At 44.5% G+C, this 15,649-nt stretch overlaps 1 protein-coding gene across 1 annotated transcript; it reads right to left on the minus strand.

Annotated features, from left to right (window-relative positions):
- Window positions 1-258: 258 nt before the first annotated feature.
- On the minus strand, window positions 259-12,445 carry PTGER2 (prostaglandin E receptor 2 (subtype EP2), 53kDa). The gene is made up of 2 exons (XM_012663777.1): window positions 11,537-12,445; window positions 259-576 (listed from the first exon to the last, which is right to left on the minus strand). The coding sequence occupies exons 1-2, from the start codon at window positions 12,377-12,379 to the stop codon at window positions 334-336; spliced, it is 1,086 nt and encodes a 361-aa protein (XP_012519231.1). The 5' UTR covers window positions 12,380-12,445; the 3' UTR covers window positions 259-333.
- Window positions 12,446-15,649: the final 3,204 nt, after the last annotated feature.

Here is a 15,649-nt window from a genome sequence, read left to right on the forward strand (position 1 = left end):
GCCACCATTTAGAGTTTTAAACGAATTACAAAACCACATGCTTTGTCATTCAACAGGAAAGCATAAATCAAAAGGCAACTGGATCTTAAATGCAGCTGATTGTTCCTCTAAAGGCCAAGTAACATGCTCATTGAGAGGAGACTTTATAGATCCTTCTGACACCTGCCATGAAGTGTCTTGTCAGCACATCTGTAGCCGTGACCCTGCTTAAATGTTTGTTTACTCCTTTTTATAAGGGTAGCTTCATTTTGTTTATACACTAAGTGTTTTCATTTCTCTAAGGAACCATTTCAAAATGATCTTCCAGATGTTTAATAACTAAGCACTTTTTAACTACTGTCCACAAAGGTCATCCTGTTTACTGGCATTTGACTGTGTAGAACAGGAAGTCTGTGTTGCATCTTGTGTTCTTAATGAAGTCCGACAACAGAGGACTGAACGCATTAGTCTCAGAACAGGAGGCCTAAGGATGGCAAAGACCCAAGGGTCAATTATTGAATTAATTGATAAAAATCTAAGAGCTTGAAGGTCCCACTTTTCCTTTCGGGAAGAGGTTTCATTCACATATGCAAAAATCTGTAAGAAGCAAAGGGGGAAAATGATGTTAGTTTTACATCACAGCAGTGAACAGGCTTAGATTCTATGCTATTTCTTGAGATTTAAAAGCAAAACCATGTTTTGTGTTTGAAGAAAGAAGGGTGGGGTAGGGGGACAAAATCGTATGTAACTTATATGTAAATTATAACACAATTAATGCATTTTGCCCCTTGAACTCAATGAAAGCATGTTTTCTGTAGATTATAATTAATATTAACACCATGTGCAATCGTCCTGGTCTTGTCATTGGGAATGGAGGGAAATGAAAAAACTTTTCTTGGCACCTAGAATAGAATCGTTCAATAAAAATCGACAACAATAATATTAGTAGCTCCCATTTATCAATAACCTAATATATGTGTCATGAATTGTTCTGAGTACTAAATCTACTTTATATCTACTCCTTAGAAAAACTCTCAAACTTAAATACTGTCCCTTTTTCACTGACAAGGAAGTGAACTTTAAGAAAGTTATAATAATAATATGTTCCATTTACTTCCAAATACTAAATCTAATTATCACGATTCAGTGAGAGAAGGTTGGCAACAGAGCACCATCAGCAGGAATATGGGTTCTGGCCATTGGACTGCCTGGGTTTGAATCTTAGCTCTGTATAGAGCCTTGGGACCAATGGCAAGAAAACTAACCTTTGTGCCTCAGTTTCTACATTTTTAAAATGGGCGATAATAACAACATACCTACTTCAGAGGGCTGCTAGGAGGATGATGGGAAGCAACATGTGTGAGCTGCTCAGAACAGTGCTCCATTTTACCAATGAGCACACTGGATGTAGAAAAGTTAGGTGACTTGCCCAAGTACCCAGGGCTGGTTAGTGGCCGAATCAGGACACAACTCTCTTGACACCAGCGCAGTGTTTACTGTGTGCTACATCCAGACCTGTATTAGAGCAAAGCTTTTCAGAACAGTGTCCTGAACACTGGAAATCTGACACCTCTTTACATGTGGATCACTGTTTTCAAACTGGCATGCCAGCTCTCATCTGACTCCTTAGATATTCAGGGAGTAACATAGCTTTTTGGTTAGATTGGAAGGATGGAAAAGTACATGATTGATAAAGACCAAACACTTCCATTTAGCATTTAGAAAAGAGGAAAACAAATGTAGATGGCACCTGGTCATTTAAGACCAGTTCTTTATAATGCTTCTGGGACTTTCTAACTATGGCCATCTGTGAGTTAGGGAGCTATGCCCTCTTTTCCTCCACTTTCCTTTTCCAGAAGAAGAAACAGTTGGTTTCCTTTCTCCTAGTACTTACTCTGCAGGCATCTGGCAACTGGATATACACAGCAAATTGCAGGCAGGGAGAAGAGTAGTCATCTTTGGGTTGCTTATGTTAGGACAATAGCAGGAAGATTTGGCAGCCATAGGTGTTTATGCCAGAGAATCTTGGCATAGGGAATGGAGAAAAGATTTGGCAGATGAGTAAGGAAAAAGAAGAACTGATGGTGGGTTTTCCAGATTATAGAGAGAAGAGGAAAGTTAGGTGTGGATATGCAATGAAGCAATAGTTTTCTTGCCAGTTAAACTATTTTGGATGAAAAATATCCAGGATGGTGTATTCAAGTGATTTCAGAAGTTAGAAATTCAGGATAATGATAGATTGAAATATATTAGTCTGATAGATTAAAATATATTAGTGTACACACGTGCATGTGCACGCATATTAATAACTGAGCACCCTGTAGTAGAAAAAGTCTGCAGCTGAGCTTATGATGTAGTTTAGCCAGAGAACATGATGGCGCTGGATTGGCCAGCCAACACAGGCCGGGCGGAGGGCTCGGCATTCTAGTGTCACAGCTTCACACATGAAGATGAGTCAGGTTTTCAGGGGAGAATAACCCACACCACAGTTTCTGATCTCTTTACAGTGTGACAGAGTAACGAGAAGTGAAAACTGATTTTAGAGGATGAAGCAATTCTGTACTGTTTCCTTTCCTTTTCATCCACCATGCTGGGTAGTTTTTAGAATTGCTTAAAATTACACTTCAGGTAGTGGTCAATATTTTGTAGAAAATAATTCCTTCTTTTACACTTGGAAAAGAGACATACTTCAGTGACCCTTCAAGTTCTTGATGTAAGTTTTGTTTTCTACCTCCCCATTTTTTCTCTTGGTTCTTGTCTTTTGCTTGGAGTATCATTTTTGATCTTGTAGATCTTGGGTTGTTTTTTTTAAAATTGTGGTAGAATAAACATAACATTTACCACTTGTGCAACTATATTGTTTATAAAATTTTTACTTTTCTGTATGTTATGATGTTTTTATATCTTAAAAACTTTTCTGGCTGGGGAGAGACTGTCCCTCCTGGGACTCAGTGGTCTCCAACTTTTTTGGCACCGGGGACCAATTTCATGGAAGACAATTTTTCCACAGATGGGGTTGGGGTGAGGGATTGGAACTCAGGCAGTGATGCTGCCAGTTCCTAACAGGCCATGGACCGGTACCAGGCCAGGTACCAGGGGGCTGGGGACCGCAGGGCTAGCTAATTCTTAGAGATAGCAAAAAGCTCAGCTGGGAGCATATCTTTGATATACAGACTAATCAATTCAGAGCAAGACCCCCTTGTCTGGCCCATATACCTCAGAAGGCAATATTCCTCTGCTTTAATCATCCTGGGGCCAGGGCCAGGTAACTAGGGACCACCCCCATAGCTTAGAGCCTGCTGAAATTATTCAAACTAACCAACCCTTACTGTTCACCCCGCCCTGCCTTTCCTGTGGAAACTCCAATAAAGGCAGTGGCCCAGGCTCTTCCCTCCCTCCTGCACCTTGTCCTCCTGGCTGACTCTCGTGCTTTTCCATTTGGCCCTGCATGGTGTGCCATGCCTTGTTTTCCTGAGCTTCTCCTGTGTCTCCTCCTGTGGACCCACTTGATTGACCACAACATAAAAGAACACAAAATAGCAAACATCACCATCATCTCCAGAGCTTTTTTCATCATCCCAAACTGAAACTCGATATCTGTAAACAATAACTGCACATTCCCCTCTCCCTCCAGCCAGTCCTGAGTTTTTAATTAAAGGATGACACAAGGAATATAAAGTAATTAATTAATGTGTCAGTGCTATTCCTTCTGCATACACTACTGATACATTTGCTATGAGAAAGATACCTAGTGCTAAACCAAATGAGTCAAATGCGTTTTAATGCTTTAGGGCAGGCTCTCTCTACCCGGCTGTGCTAAGAGCCTATTGTGACACTTATAAAACCAGCGCAGGCCAGGCGCAGTGGCTCACGCCTGTAATCCTAGCTCTCTGGGAGGCCGAGGCGGGCGGATTGTTTGAGCTCAGGAGTTCGAAACCAGCCTGAGCAAGAGCGAGACCCCGTCTCTACTAAAATTATAAAGAAATTAATTGGACAACTAAAAATATATAGAAAAAATTAGCCGGGCATGGTGGCGCATGCCTATAGTCCCAGCTACTCGGGAGGCTGAGGCAGGAGGATTGCTTGAGCCCAGGAGTTTGAGGTTGCTGTGAGCTAGGATGATGCCATGGCACTCTAGCCAGGGCAACACAGTGAGACTCTGTCTCAAAAAAAAAAAACAAAAAAAAACCAGCGCAGATGAGAATTAATGCTATTCTAGCATTGTCTTGTATAGAAGGAGCCTCCTGTGGAAAACTTCATCTTGGCACTGACTAGGTACTGTTTATTTGAACTACCTTCCTATCTTTAATGCAACTACAAAGTAGGTTCAGAACTTTAGAGCAAATGGGGATTTTATGTGGCTGATCATTGAAATCACCTAAGGAGTTTTTAAAAAATATTCTGATGCCTCGCTCCTTCCCTTAGAGACTCTGACTTAATTAGTCTGGACATCAGGGTGTTAGGGGTTTGAAAAGCCCTCCCAGGTGATTCTAATGTGCCACCAAGGTTGAGAACTACTGTTTTAGACCCTCACCTAAAACCTATTCATTTATCACATTTAAAGATAAAGATCCACTTAGGCCTGGTCAATCAAACAACTGACTTTGGGTTTTCAGAATTCAGTTCCTGATCATTAATATGCAATTTGATTTTCCTTTGGAAATTGAATCCTATGGAGATAGCAGCTAACATTTACCGAACACCTACTGTGTGCTAGGCATGGTGCTAAACAATTTGTAAGTCTTATTCTGTTTAATTTTTACACAAACGTACAAAGTATTATTATTCTCAGCTTAGAGAGGAGGAAACCAAGGCTTAGAAGATCAGTTACCTGGCCCAGGATCACACTCTCTAGTAGAGAAACTGTGAAGTCAGACTGAAGCAGGAGGATACCAACCTTTACTTTAAGCCACTACACACTCTGCTGCCATCTATATAGAAAGCCTATGATGTAAAGCTTCACATGACATTCACAAATGACTGACTGAATTGTGGGTTTGTAGGAGACTTCTCTTCAAAGGTGTCGCGAAGGTTTATAGATATCACTGTTCCTGTTCGTAGATTGGAAAATCATGGCTATTTCTAAGTAGCTACGTGGTTTTCTCTGCAGCTTTTTTTTCCTCCATATTTTTCCATGGCTAAATTGCAGGAATAGATTGTTACATGTTTATCTGCCTTCTGAAAGACATTAGGGTGTCCTGGCTGTAGACTTTGCCTGGTTCATTCTTTAGAAACCTTTTTGGGGGAGATTATTTTCCGGATATATCATTGATGCTTTAAAGAAACCCTTTTACCCAAATCACAGGTGCTTTGTGGTGGAGGGAAATAGAAACCTATTTTCCTTCAGAAGAAAAACTGAGGCATGGATATAGCTCTGCAACTAGAGGGTCCTTTGCCTTGTGTTTCTCAGAACTGGAAACAAAGAAGAGCTAATGCTAAAGTTTAAAGCTCCAGGCCTATATGGAGCATGGTGGCTCTTAACCCTTTGATAAAATGACGCACACTATGAACCATCTACCCAGGACTCATATAAACACGACATTTTGCAAATGATTTCAGAGAGATCCACGCACTTTCCATGGAGCACAGGTTAAGAACCTTGGTCTAGAGGAAGTTTCAGTCTTCCCTGAACATACTTTCCCTATCCCCAGCCCTTCCCATCACATAGATGTCCCGACGGCAGGGTTCTTAAGTTTAGTTTTCTATTAGGGGCTATTTTAGGCAGCAAAATATTCTCAGAAAAATGGAGCTTGGGACACCTTGATAATATAAGTTGAGCCTCAACTCATGAGTTCAAGATAAGGACAGGAAGTGGTGGTCAGAAACTTCAAAAGAGAGGACAGAAAAAGCCAACTGAGCAGGCCAAGTTGCAGATTAACTGGGTCTTAGGCCTCTAGCTGGAAAGAGACCAGCTAGCTGATTGCCTTCCAGAAACACTGTGTCTCACTATTTCTATTCTTTTTTAAACAATACTGTGATGGGCTCTTGACACACCAAAGAAGAAATATACTATCCCCTCAAAAGCTGTTTTTCTTTAAGCTGAGGACCTGGCCTAAACCATCTGAAACAGGAGTGAGGATCCATTTGACCTCGGGTATAGACATAATGCACAAATTCTCTTTTGGGAAAAGGACTATGGTTCTTGCTGTCTAAATTTTAAAAATCAGTATAACTGCATCTTTATTCATAATCGGCATTTCATAATACCAAATGGCAAAGGAAAAGATGTCAAGTGAAGCCATTCATATAGAGGAACTTTCTCTTAAAAGGTAATGTGTATTGGCCGGGTGCAGTGGCTCACGCCTGTAATCCTAGCACTCTGGGAGGCCGAGGCGGGCGGATTGCTCGAGCTCAGGAGTTCGAGACCAGCCTGAGCAAGAGCGAGACCCCGTCTCTACCAAAAATAGAAAGAAATTAATTGGACAGCTAAAAATATATAGAAAAAAATTAGCCGGGCATGGTGGCGCATGCCTGTAGTCCCAGCTACTTGGGAGGCTGAGGCAGTAGGATTGCTTGAGCCCAGGAGTTTGAGGTTGCTGTGAGCCATGGCACTCACTCTAGCCAGGGCAACAAAGTGAGACTCTGTCTCAAAAAAAAAAAAAAAATGGTAATGTGTATTAACACTATCTCAACAATCCCCAAACACAGCATTAATGATGCTCGAATGATAAAGGGCCTTCCAGTTGTTCCTGGACATTATATCACCAGGCAAAGTTCACTGTGGTTATGCATAGAGATTTCTAGATTTCTATTTCTGCCCTACCAGAATTATTACATTTTGCATGTATGTAACTGGCCAATTTCATTATCAGTTTTTCAACCCCCATTGATGTTACATTTTACATAAAGAGTACCAGGAATGAACAGGAAACTATAAATTACTTGAATTTTCTCTGTATTGCAAAGACCACACGTCCACTAATCAGATTTACCTAGAAATTATAACCATAAAGAATTTCTAAAGATGGAGACATTTTTAGAATGAGTCAATGGTTCACTCTTGAAATTTTGAAGTTGAATAAAATGCATAAGCACTTTATTCTAATAGCATGTGGAAAACAGTTTAAAATGACCAGAAGCTTGCCACAATTAGTAAAGTGGTGAGAAAGTGGCTTGATATGGGTTGGCAATTAAGATACAAACAGTATCTGAGGCAAGAATGGAGGTCTCATATATTTCCTGTGTTTTGTTCCATTTCAGGAAGAAAGAGAGTTTCTATTTATCTCTGTGAAATGATGACAACAGCTGATTAACATAAGGAGGAATTTATTAATTTATACAATATCCCTTTAGTGAATAAACAGTTTGGAATAAGTCGCTGGTCTCATGCAGGATTTCATATTGGATAGCCAAAATAATGTCACTTCCTAAACACCACATGCTTTTTTATCACTTAAGAAATGTTTTATATGTACCAACGGGAGATTTTATGTGAAGGGTAATCTGATTATTTCTTAATTTAGATCAGCATTTACATTAGCCAATCTCCTAAAATCTCAGTCTCAGCCTTTTATTTCATAGGTCTGTGGAGAAGAGAAAGGGAACCACGCACTTGGCCCAGCTCAGGTCCCTGCAGCAGACATGGAGAAAAAAAGTCTTTGCTGTTTTATTTTTAAAGCTAACTGGTTGGAATTAAGAGACAACGTGGTCCAAAAATTTTTAACATCCTCACAAGCCTCTTATGAAATCTTAGATTAATCTTCTCATATGTTACTCCTGAAATGAGTACTTTCTCTTTGATAGTATTGTGGTTAAGTGCATAGGCTCTGTGCTTAAACTGCCTAGCTTTGAAGCCAGTTCCATCACCCACTAGCTGTGAGACCCAGGGTACGTTATTCGCCTCAGCTGTACAACGAGGATCATAATACTATCTATTTTCTAGGTTGTTGTGAAGATAATGGATTAATGTAAAAATTAGCTCTCAAAAGTGTTAGCCATTTTGGTGTTGATAGTAATGATATATGAGGTTGAACTTGACTTCATTTCAGGGCACTGGGCATTTTTTTTTTTAAACATTTTTATAGTTTTACTTCACAAACGTTGGAAGTCCTAGCCTGGTACCCTCGGAGGAAGCAGTAATTCCAATGTGCCCCCATCTCGGGACAATGTCTGACATTAGTAGTTCCAGGTTTCCTAAATCCCCCTTCCCCTCTTATTCCCACTACTGGAGTGCTGTGGAATAGGCTGGTGTCTCACTGGGTACAGCTGTGAACTCCCCTCCTGGCTGGCCAGTGGTTTGGTCCATTTTTGAGGGACATAGAAAGCAGCTGTTATTTGAGGAATGGGCAGAGATAGGGTGGATCACTACTACTATCTGGGACACAAACAAAAAATTAGTTGGGATATCTCATTAATAATTATTTTACATGGATAACATCTGAATTGATAATATTTTTGCATATACTCATTTAAATAAAATATATAATTACAATTAATTTTATCAGTTTCCTTTTACTGTTTGTTATGTGGCTACTAGAAAACTTAAAATTCTATGTGTGGCTTGCATTTGTGGCTCACATTGCATTTCTATTGGACTGTGTGCACTCTGTTAGAGAAATAGGAGAATTTCTGAAGGCAACACCATAAGCCTTTGCCTTGTCTAACTGAGCCCCCTGTTAGGATGTGTGGAAACGATTCCTTCCTCACGTGGGAGACAGGTGTAGGTCACTTGTGACACAATTTTAGTGTAGGCCAAGTAGATTAAAAGGACTTGGGGGAAAAAGCACCCCCTACACACACCAGGGCACATGCCAAGCATTCTGAAATAGCAGAATATATGAATCAAACAGTACCCATCAGTTTTGAATTGTCAGACAAGCCCCTCAATAAATTACTTAAATCGGGATAGTGCAGCACTTCATAAAATTTAAAGTACTATGTAAATGAAAGATACTAACCATTATTACCAATGATATATTGACAAAATAAAATGAGTCAATGTAAATTTCCTAATTAAGAGATGACTTGATACTTTAATTCTGTTTTATGCCTAGTGGATTATCTATAATTCATCTGGATATGGTGTCATGGTAGTCCCCAGGCAAGAAATCAGCGTGGCCAGCTTTCCTATTATGTTCATACTATGATTTTCTCCTGCTCTTTGGGAATCTTTGCCACGAATATATGCAGAAACAAACCTAGAATATATTTGTTGATAGTGTCAGCTGATACTGTCAATGCTAAGGGGTGATTTGGGGGAGCTCAAGCCCCTTCATAATCTTCATCTGCCCTCCCTGCCCAGCCACAGACAGGAAATCGAAATAAAAATACAACTTCAAAGCAGACCTTCTACTCCCTCACCCCTTCTAACCAGACTTCTGTCTCTAATCCCCTTCCATATGGCAACTCTGGAGCCGCCCATAGTCTAATATTAAATGAGGGAGGGAAAAGAATGTATGTGTATGTACCCATATATTATATGTGTGTGTACACACACACACAGACACACACACACACAGATTTAAAAAGCAATAGGTGACAATGATGGAGTTCTCATGACAAAAGGTAAATTTACATGAAAATAGGGGAAATCTGTTGGAAAGCACTGCTTTATTTTAAAACATACAGTTTATGCAGTGGGTCAGTCATGGTCAAAAGGGAGAACATTTTTCCTCTTGCTTGCCTGTGTAAATGGTGGAGACAAGGGAATAGCAACCCGTTTCACAAGTGTGTGGTCACCCCTGAGACCACTCCCAAGTGATTTAAGTAGCTGGAGGTGGGGGATATTATTTTTATATGCTCACAAATGACAGATAAAACTCCAAGAACTGACATCCTAATTCCCACCATCCTAATTAGGCACTCCCTAATTCAGGAATGGTTCCTGTCCCCTAAGTTGAATTCTAAGTTGTTTAGTGGACACTGAAATGCTTTCTTTCATAGATATATGCTCTACATCCTAGTCCTGACCTCCAAAAGCTGATTTTGCCCCTAACATAATTGAAAGCTTCCACCAATAAATAAAAGAAAAGCGTAGAAGTCATGTTGGTTTCTACATCACAGCATTTCTGTTGCACAAACTCCCCTGTTCAGGGTGGAATGGGAGACGCAGCCTCGCACAGTCCTACTTCATTTTATAAGAGGATGCCTTTGGCCTTTGACATACTCCATCTCATTCCCTCCCAAAGTGTAACTTACTAATTCAGAACAGCTACTGCCCTGACAGAGGATGTGGTAAAAGTATGAGGACCAGAGAGAAGAGAACATAGCTAAGAAAGGGGATTAATTGGGGTGGGGAGGAGGAAATCATATCCAGGCTCTTGGGGCCCTGTGTCCTTTCCCATCCGTGAGGATGAGCAGATGAAGATAATCAGGAGCAGGAGGTAGGAGAGAGTTATTTTCTCTCCAGGTTCTACAGGTCGGACCTGCTAATATTAGGCACTGTCCCTCTGTTTCTTTTCCCCAAGATTGTGGCAGGTGAAACTGCTACTGTTAACTGCTTCGACCCTGCAGGGTCAGCCCTGTTCTTCTAAAGATTAGGAGGTGGAGTTGCTACGCTCTCACATTCCCAATTACTAGCCTACTGTAAGAGCCAGCACATTCTCAGACATATTCAAGGACCTGCTAAAACATTACACTATAAGAGGCTTGAACTCACAGCATCATAGAAGTAACTGCTGACGTTGCCCCAAACCAGGGCAGCCCTTATGCCAGAACCTGGGCTCCTGTCCTTCAGCTCCCCAGACAGCCCCACTCTCTGTTCCTGAGATGGACCAGCCATTCCTGCATGTGTCCTTGTGCTCATAAAGTGTCATAACTATATGCTGCGGAGCACCTGTAGATATTTCTGACAATGGCATTAAGAGGATATTTTGTAAGAGATTACAAATGCCTTCTCTGGAGGGATCTCAAAAGCTTAGCAAGGGATTCCTGCAAGCACCTGTCTTTTCCTCTGATCATCATTATGGACCTATTATAAATTTTCATGGCAACAAAGAGTTACAATCAAATATATAAATTGGGAAACATGTAAACTAGATGGTTGTTGAACTTTTAGGACAAATCATGAAAGTTCGGAACTTCTGCAACAGGGATGCTTCTCATCTGGGACCATTTCCAATAGCAGCTAGAATGCTATGGGTTGGGCACTACATTTTGCCCTGACAGAAACAAAAGGCAAAGCATGGAGAACTAGCACCAACAGGTGGGAGGTACAGGGCGGCAAACTGCAGCTCAAGGTAGTCAGGCTGTAACAGTGACAACCATCCTACCGTGGGAGGGGCTGCCTTCTCCTCAATTACTAAGCCAGGCTAGCCAAGGGCAAGAAAGGCACAATGTACCGGGGCCAGGATGAGGGGCTGGGCTAGCTTAGACCAGGCCCAAGGCTCCCTTCCTGAGGGTCTGTGTTACTGCGTGAGATCAGTAGGCCCGGATTGGGGGAGGGAGAAAGTGGGGTAAAGGTGAGAAGCGAGAGAGGAAGACTTCAGATCTTTACAAAGTAGGGCATATTTTCACAAGCTGCAAAAGTCTGCAGGGCGGCGGAAAGGGTGGAGGGTGACAGGAGAGAGTGTGAGAAGGCTGCACAGAGCTAGGCTGGGAAACAAAGTGAGTGACTTACCGTGAAAGGCAAGGAGCAGATGGCGAAGGTGATGGTCATAATGGCCAGGAGAATGAGGTGGTCCGTCTCCTCTGCCATGGACACCCTTTCCCCTCTCCTGCGGGCCCCGGAACCGCCCCAGCTGCTGCCCAAGGAGGGTCCACAGCGGCTTCTCCTGCCTCGGCGGTGCATGCGGATGAGGTTGAGGATGACGCTGAAGTTGCAGGCGAGCACCGCGACGATGAGGAGCAGCAGCAGGGCGGCATAAAGCTGCAGGTAAGAGGTCCGCCCGTGCCGGATGAAGCACCACGTCCCGGGGCAGTACTGGACGTATTGCCCGTAGTCCAGTAGCGGCAGGGAGCAAAAGAGCAGGGAGACGGCATAGATTGCGGGCAGCACGGCCAGGCCCCCGCGGCGCGTGACGCGGCGCTGGTAGAAGTAGGGGTGCCCGATGGATAGGTAGCGCTCCAGGGCCATGGCGAAGAGCATGAGCATCGTGGCCAGGCTGAAAAAGGTCATGGCGAAAGCGAAGTAGGTGCACGCGCGGCTTTCAGGCGCCAGTGCCACCAGGGTCTGGTTCCGCGCGTACGAAGCCAGCACCACGGGGCTGATGAGGCAGGTCCCGAGCAGGTCGGTGAACACCAGCTCGGTCACCAGCACGTGGAACAAGGAGAGGGAGTTCCTGCGGCCGCCGCTGCGCCCCGCGTCCCCCCGCCAGCGGCGCGCCAGCAGCGCCAGCGCGATGAGGTTCCCCAGCACCCCGGCCGAGAACATCACGGAACTGATGGCTGGGCTTTCGCCCGAGGGGAGCCACTGTCGAGTCTCGCAGTCCTCGGGCAGGGAGTCATTGGAGGCATTGCCCATGGTGGGGTGCCTGGAGGAGAGATGCGCTCTCCTTTCCCCGCGGATACCTGGGAGGAGGAGGGTCTGAGAGCGGGAGTGCTCTGAGACTCCGAAGGAAAAGGGGAGGGACCGAAATGAGGAACCCCCTTCCGGCCCCCAGCGCGCGCCGAGGGCAAGCTCGCCCCGGGTCTCCTGCCGCGCGCCAAGTGGCGGCTCGGCTGCTGCATCCGGGCGGCTCTCGAGGCTCCCGCGCCCACCCGCGCGGGCCAGGGCTGGAGGCAGCGCAAAAGGGAGCCGCCGCCGCCTCCGCCCCCCGCGCCGTCCGGGGGCGGACCCAGGGGTGGTGTCCTGGTCCCGCAAGCGCGAGCGCCCGCGAGATGCCCGTGAAGCCGGAGGCGTCACACTCGCGGGGACGCTGTAAGTCCCTGGGGCGCGCCGGCGGGGAGAGGGCGAGAAAGGGGTCCGAGTACCGGCCGGGCACGGCGCTGGTGCGCGGAGCTGCCCTTGGCCAGCGGGAGCCGCGTTCCTCCCTCCTCCGGCGTCGGGTGCTCGAAGCAGCGCGGCCATCTGACCTGGGCTAGGAAGCGTTAAGCCCCAACAGAGGGCTGGGAGGGAGTGCGGGGGCACTTGAAGGGTCTACGCAGAATGCTCAGAAGGCCGGGCCAACAAGCAGAGCGACGCGTCTCACGAAACAATAGAGAAGTTAGGACAACCCAGTCCCGTGAAATGTGCAGAACAAGGGAACAACAGACACCAACCGCAGCTTGAAGTAAGACCAATATGTTTTGCTTTGTTTTACTATTTCCAGGAAGATACACTAAGAGGGAGGGACAGAGATTGGGAGGAAGTGAAAAGCACCCTGCCCATCCAAGGAACCAAACCACGCAGCCTACGCCACTGAGCTGCCTGTTGCACTGCTGCCTTGATTCGGTTGCTAGCATTTCGCCTTTTCCTATGTCAACAGCATAACGGATAACCACTGGTTTAAGCAACCATTTAAAAAAAAAAAAAGGAATGTTCCTTGTAATTGTGTAGAATTGTGTTTGTGGACACAGCTTGAAAACTCCTGCACATTATTGTTCTCTACTCAAGCTCAGCCTTGAAAGAAAACGTTGATGTGTTGTCTAGCAGTTAATCTTTCCACGGTCAGTTAACCAGCGAGGGCTTGTCAGGAAAGACCCGTTCCTGGTAAAGTGCTAAGTGGCCAGCCTCAGACTGGAACTGACAATAATGGTTGCATACCACATGTTGTCATAATTGCAGAGTCGTGAAAATGCGCTGATATTTAAAACAACAACAACAAAATATCTAGTTTGACAGACAACGTGGGTAACTGTTCTACAAGAAAGGTCATATTTACTTGGGGAAGGGATGTGGCCTGGGAAGTGGAAAGATGCATAGGAAACTGGCAAGAAAGAAAGTTGTCTTGGTGAAGGAAAGACTGCCTGCTGAAGAGCACTGTCTGCTACACCCTGCTTCCTGTTCGGTAATATTTTAGCTCACCTTGATTCTGGTCTGGGGGTTGGAATGTGGAGGGGGTTCCCAATAGGACAAGCATAATTTACTGGGTTACTTGCAAAGCCTGCAGGCCCATTTTCACATATCAGCAGCCACTACCTTAATCCCTAAACTTTGTGTGGCATGGAGGGAATCTAAACTAACTCCTAGAGTTTTTCTTTCAGACTGTAAACTTCAGGTTGGTAACACCTTATCACCAACCTTGGTCACCCATCTATGACTACTCCCCCACCCACCCTTTCCCCATCTCACCCCAAGCAACGAGGGAACCTTATATAAATCAAGTGTTTCTTGGTAGGAAAACACTATGGGTCTGGGGTACAGCTTAATTCTGCACTGCAGTTTTACTATTAACTAAGGGATTTTTGATTCACTGAATTCTCAGTGCTTGATTTCCAAATGTTCTGGAATATCTTTGCTATTTTCATAAGGCCCCTCACAACAAAAACCTACTAACGAATTTTTCCTATATATTTGTCTGTAGCTTTCCTTGGGATGGGTACCTGGTGGCAGGCTTGCCCCTGCTTTTTGTAAGTACCAGAGCAAGAGTGCAATTGGAGCTCCTCCCGTCAGACCTCTCCCCCTTTCTCTTTCTAACCTCCACCCCAGACTCCACAAGGAGACTTGCACAGAAGTATGTGGATGACATAGTCCTTGATGACCAAACTCTCCCCAAAAAGTGACCCCTTGACCCCTATGTACTCCAAGCATGCAGTTGACCCTGTGGTGGCTGGACCTGGGGAAGACGCCTGTGTCAAGCCCTGGAAGTGAGCTCTGAGCCAACATTTGAGCAGGGAATTCCATAATCTCAGGTACCTGGAAGGTGGTATAGAATGGAAGGGCATGAGGTCTGGATGGGTAGTGCCTCCTGGCTCTTAAGATGCCTCATCTGTAGTGAGGTATATGATAAGAGGAAGACCAGAGTGGGGGGCCTGGGCCTAAAAATCTTGGGGGCCAGTATCTTGTCAATTAGTGTGTGCATCAGCTTTACTTGTTACCAAACATTCAAATTACTCCTTTTGTTTTCAGCATTTGGATAGAGGAGTGTGTGTGTGTATAGTTTAACAGTTCTGTGTTCCATATTGCCATGTCTCTGACTGGAAGGGTTGATTAGTTTGCCATCCCTAGTTCCTCAGATGGACCATCAGATTTGTTCCTGTAAGTCCAAGTCTTGTCTTATCTTGTTTGTCAGTTCCCCCAATTTTGTAGTTTAAAGCTGCTTCTTCCCATTTCTAATTTTAGTGTCAGCATCTTAGTACATTTTCAGTTTGCATACAGCCTAGAATTTCTTAACAGAAAAGAGACTAACGCCCTCAATTCTAGAATTGAGTCATAGAGCTTTGCTAATGTTTTAGTTCCTGTTTGCTGGGTCATTGTATTTGGGGAAGGCCATGTGATGGGTAATTTTATATGTCAGCTTGACAGGGCCATGGGATGCCCAGAGAGCTGGTTCAGCATTATCTCTGGGCGTGTCTGTTACGGTGTTTCTGGAAGGAATTTGAGTTGGTGGCCTGAGTAAAGTAGATGGCCTTCCTCAGTGTTGGTGGGCCTCATCCAATCCATTAGGGGCCTGCATAGAACTAAGAAGGCAGAGGAAGGTTGAATTTGCTTCCTGTCTCACTGCTTGAGCTGGGACATGATCTTCTCCTGCCCTTGGCATTCCTGGTTTTCAGGCCTTCAGACCGGACTGGAATCTGCATCACGGCTCTTTAGCTCTCAGGCCTTCGAACTGCATCACCCACCAGCTTTACTGGGTCTGCCCTCTCAAGTCAA

The sequence above is a fragment of the Propithecus coquereli genome, unplaced genomic scaffold (assembly GCF_000956105.1).
Source record: "Propithecus coquereli isolate 6110/MARCELLA unplaced genomic scaffold, Pcoq_1.0 Scaffold83, whole genome shotgun sequence".
In the NCBI taxonomy this organism is placed as follows: Eukaryota; Metazoa; Chordata; class Mammalia; order Primates; family Indriidae; genus Propithecus; species Propithecus coquereli.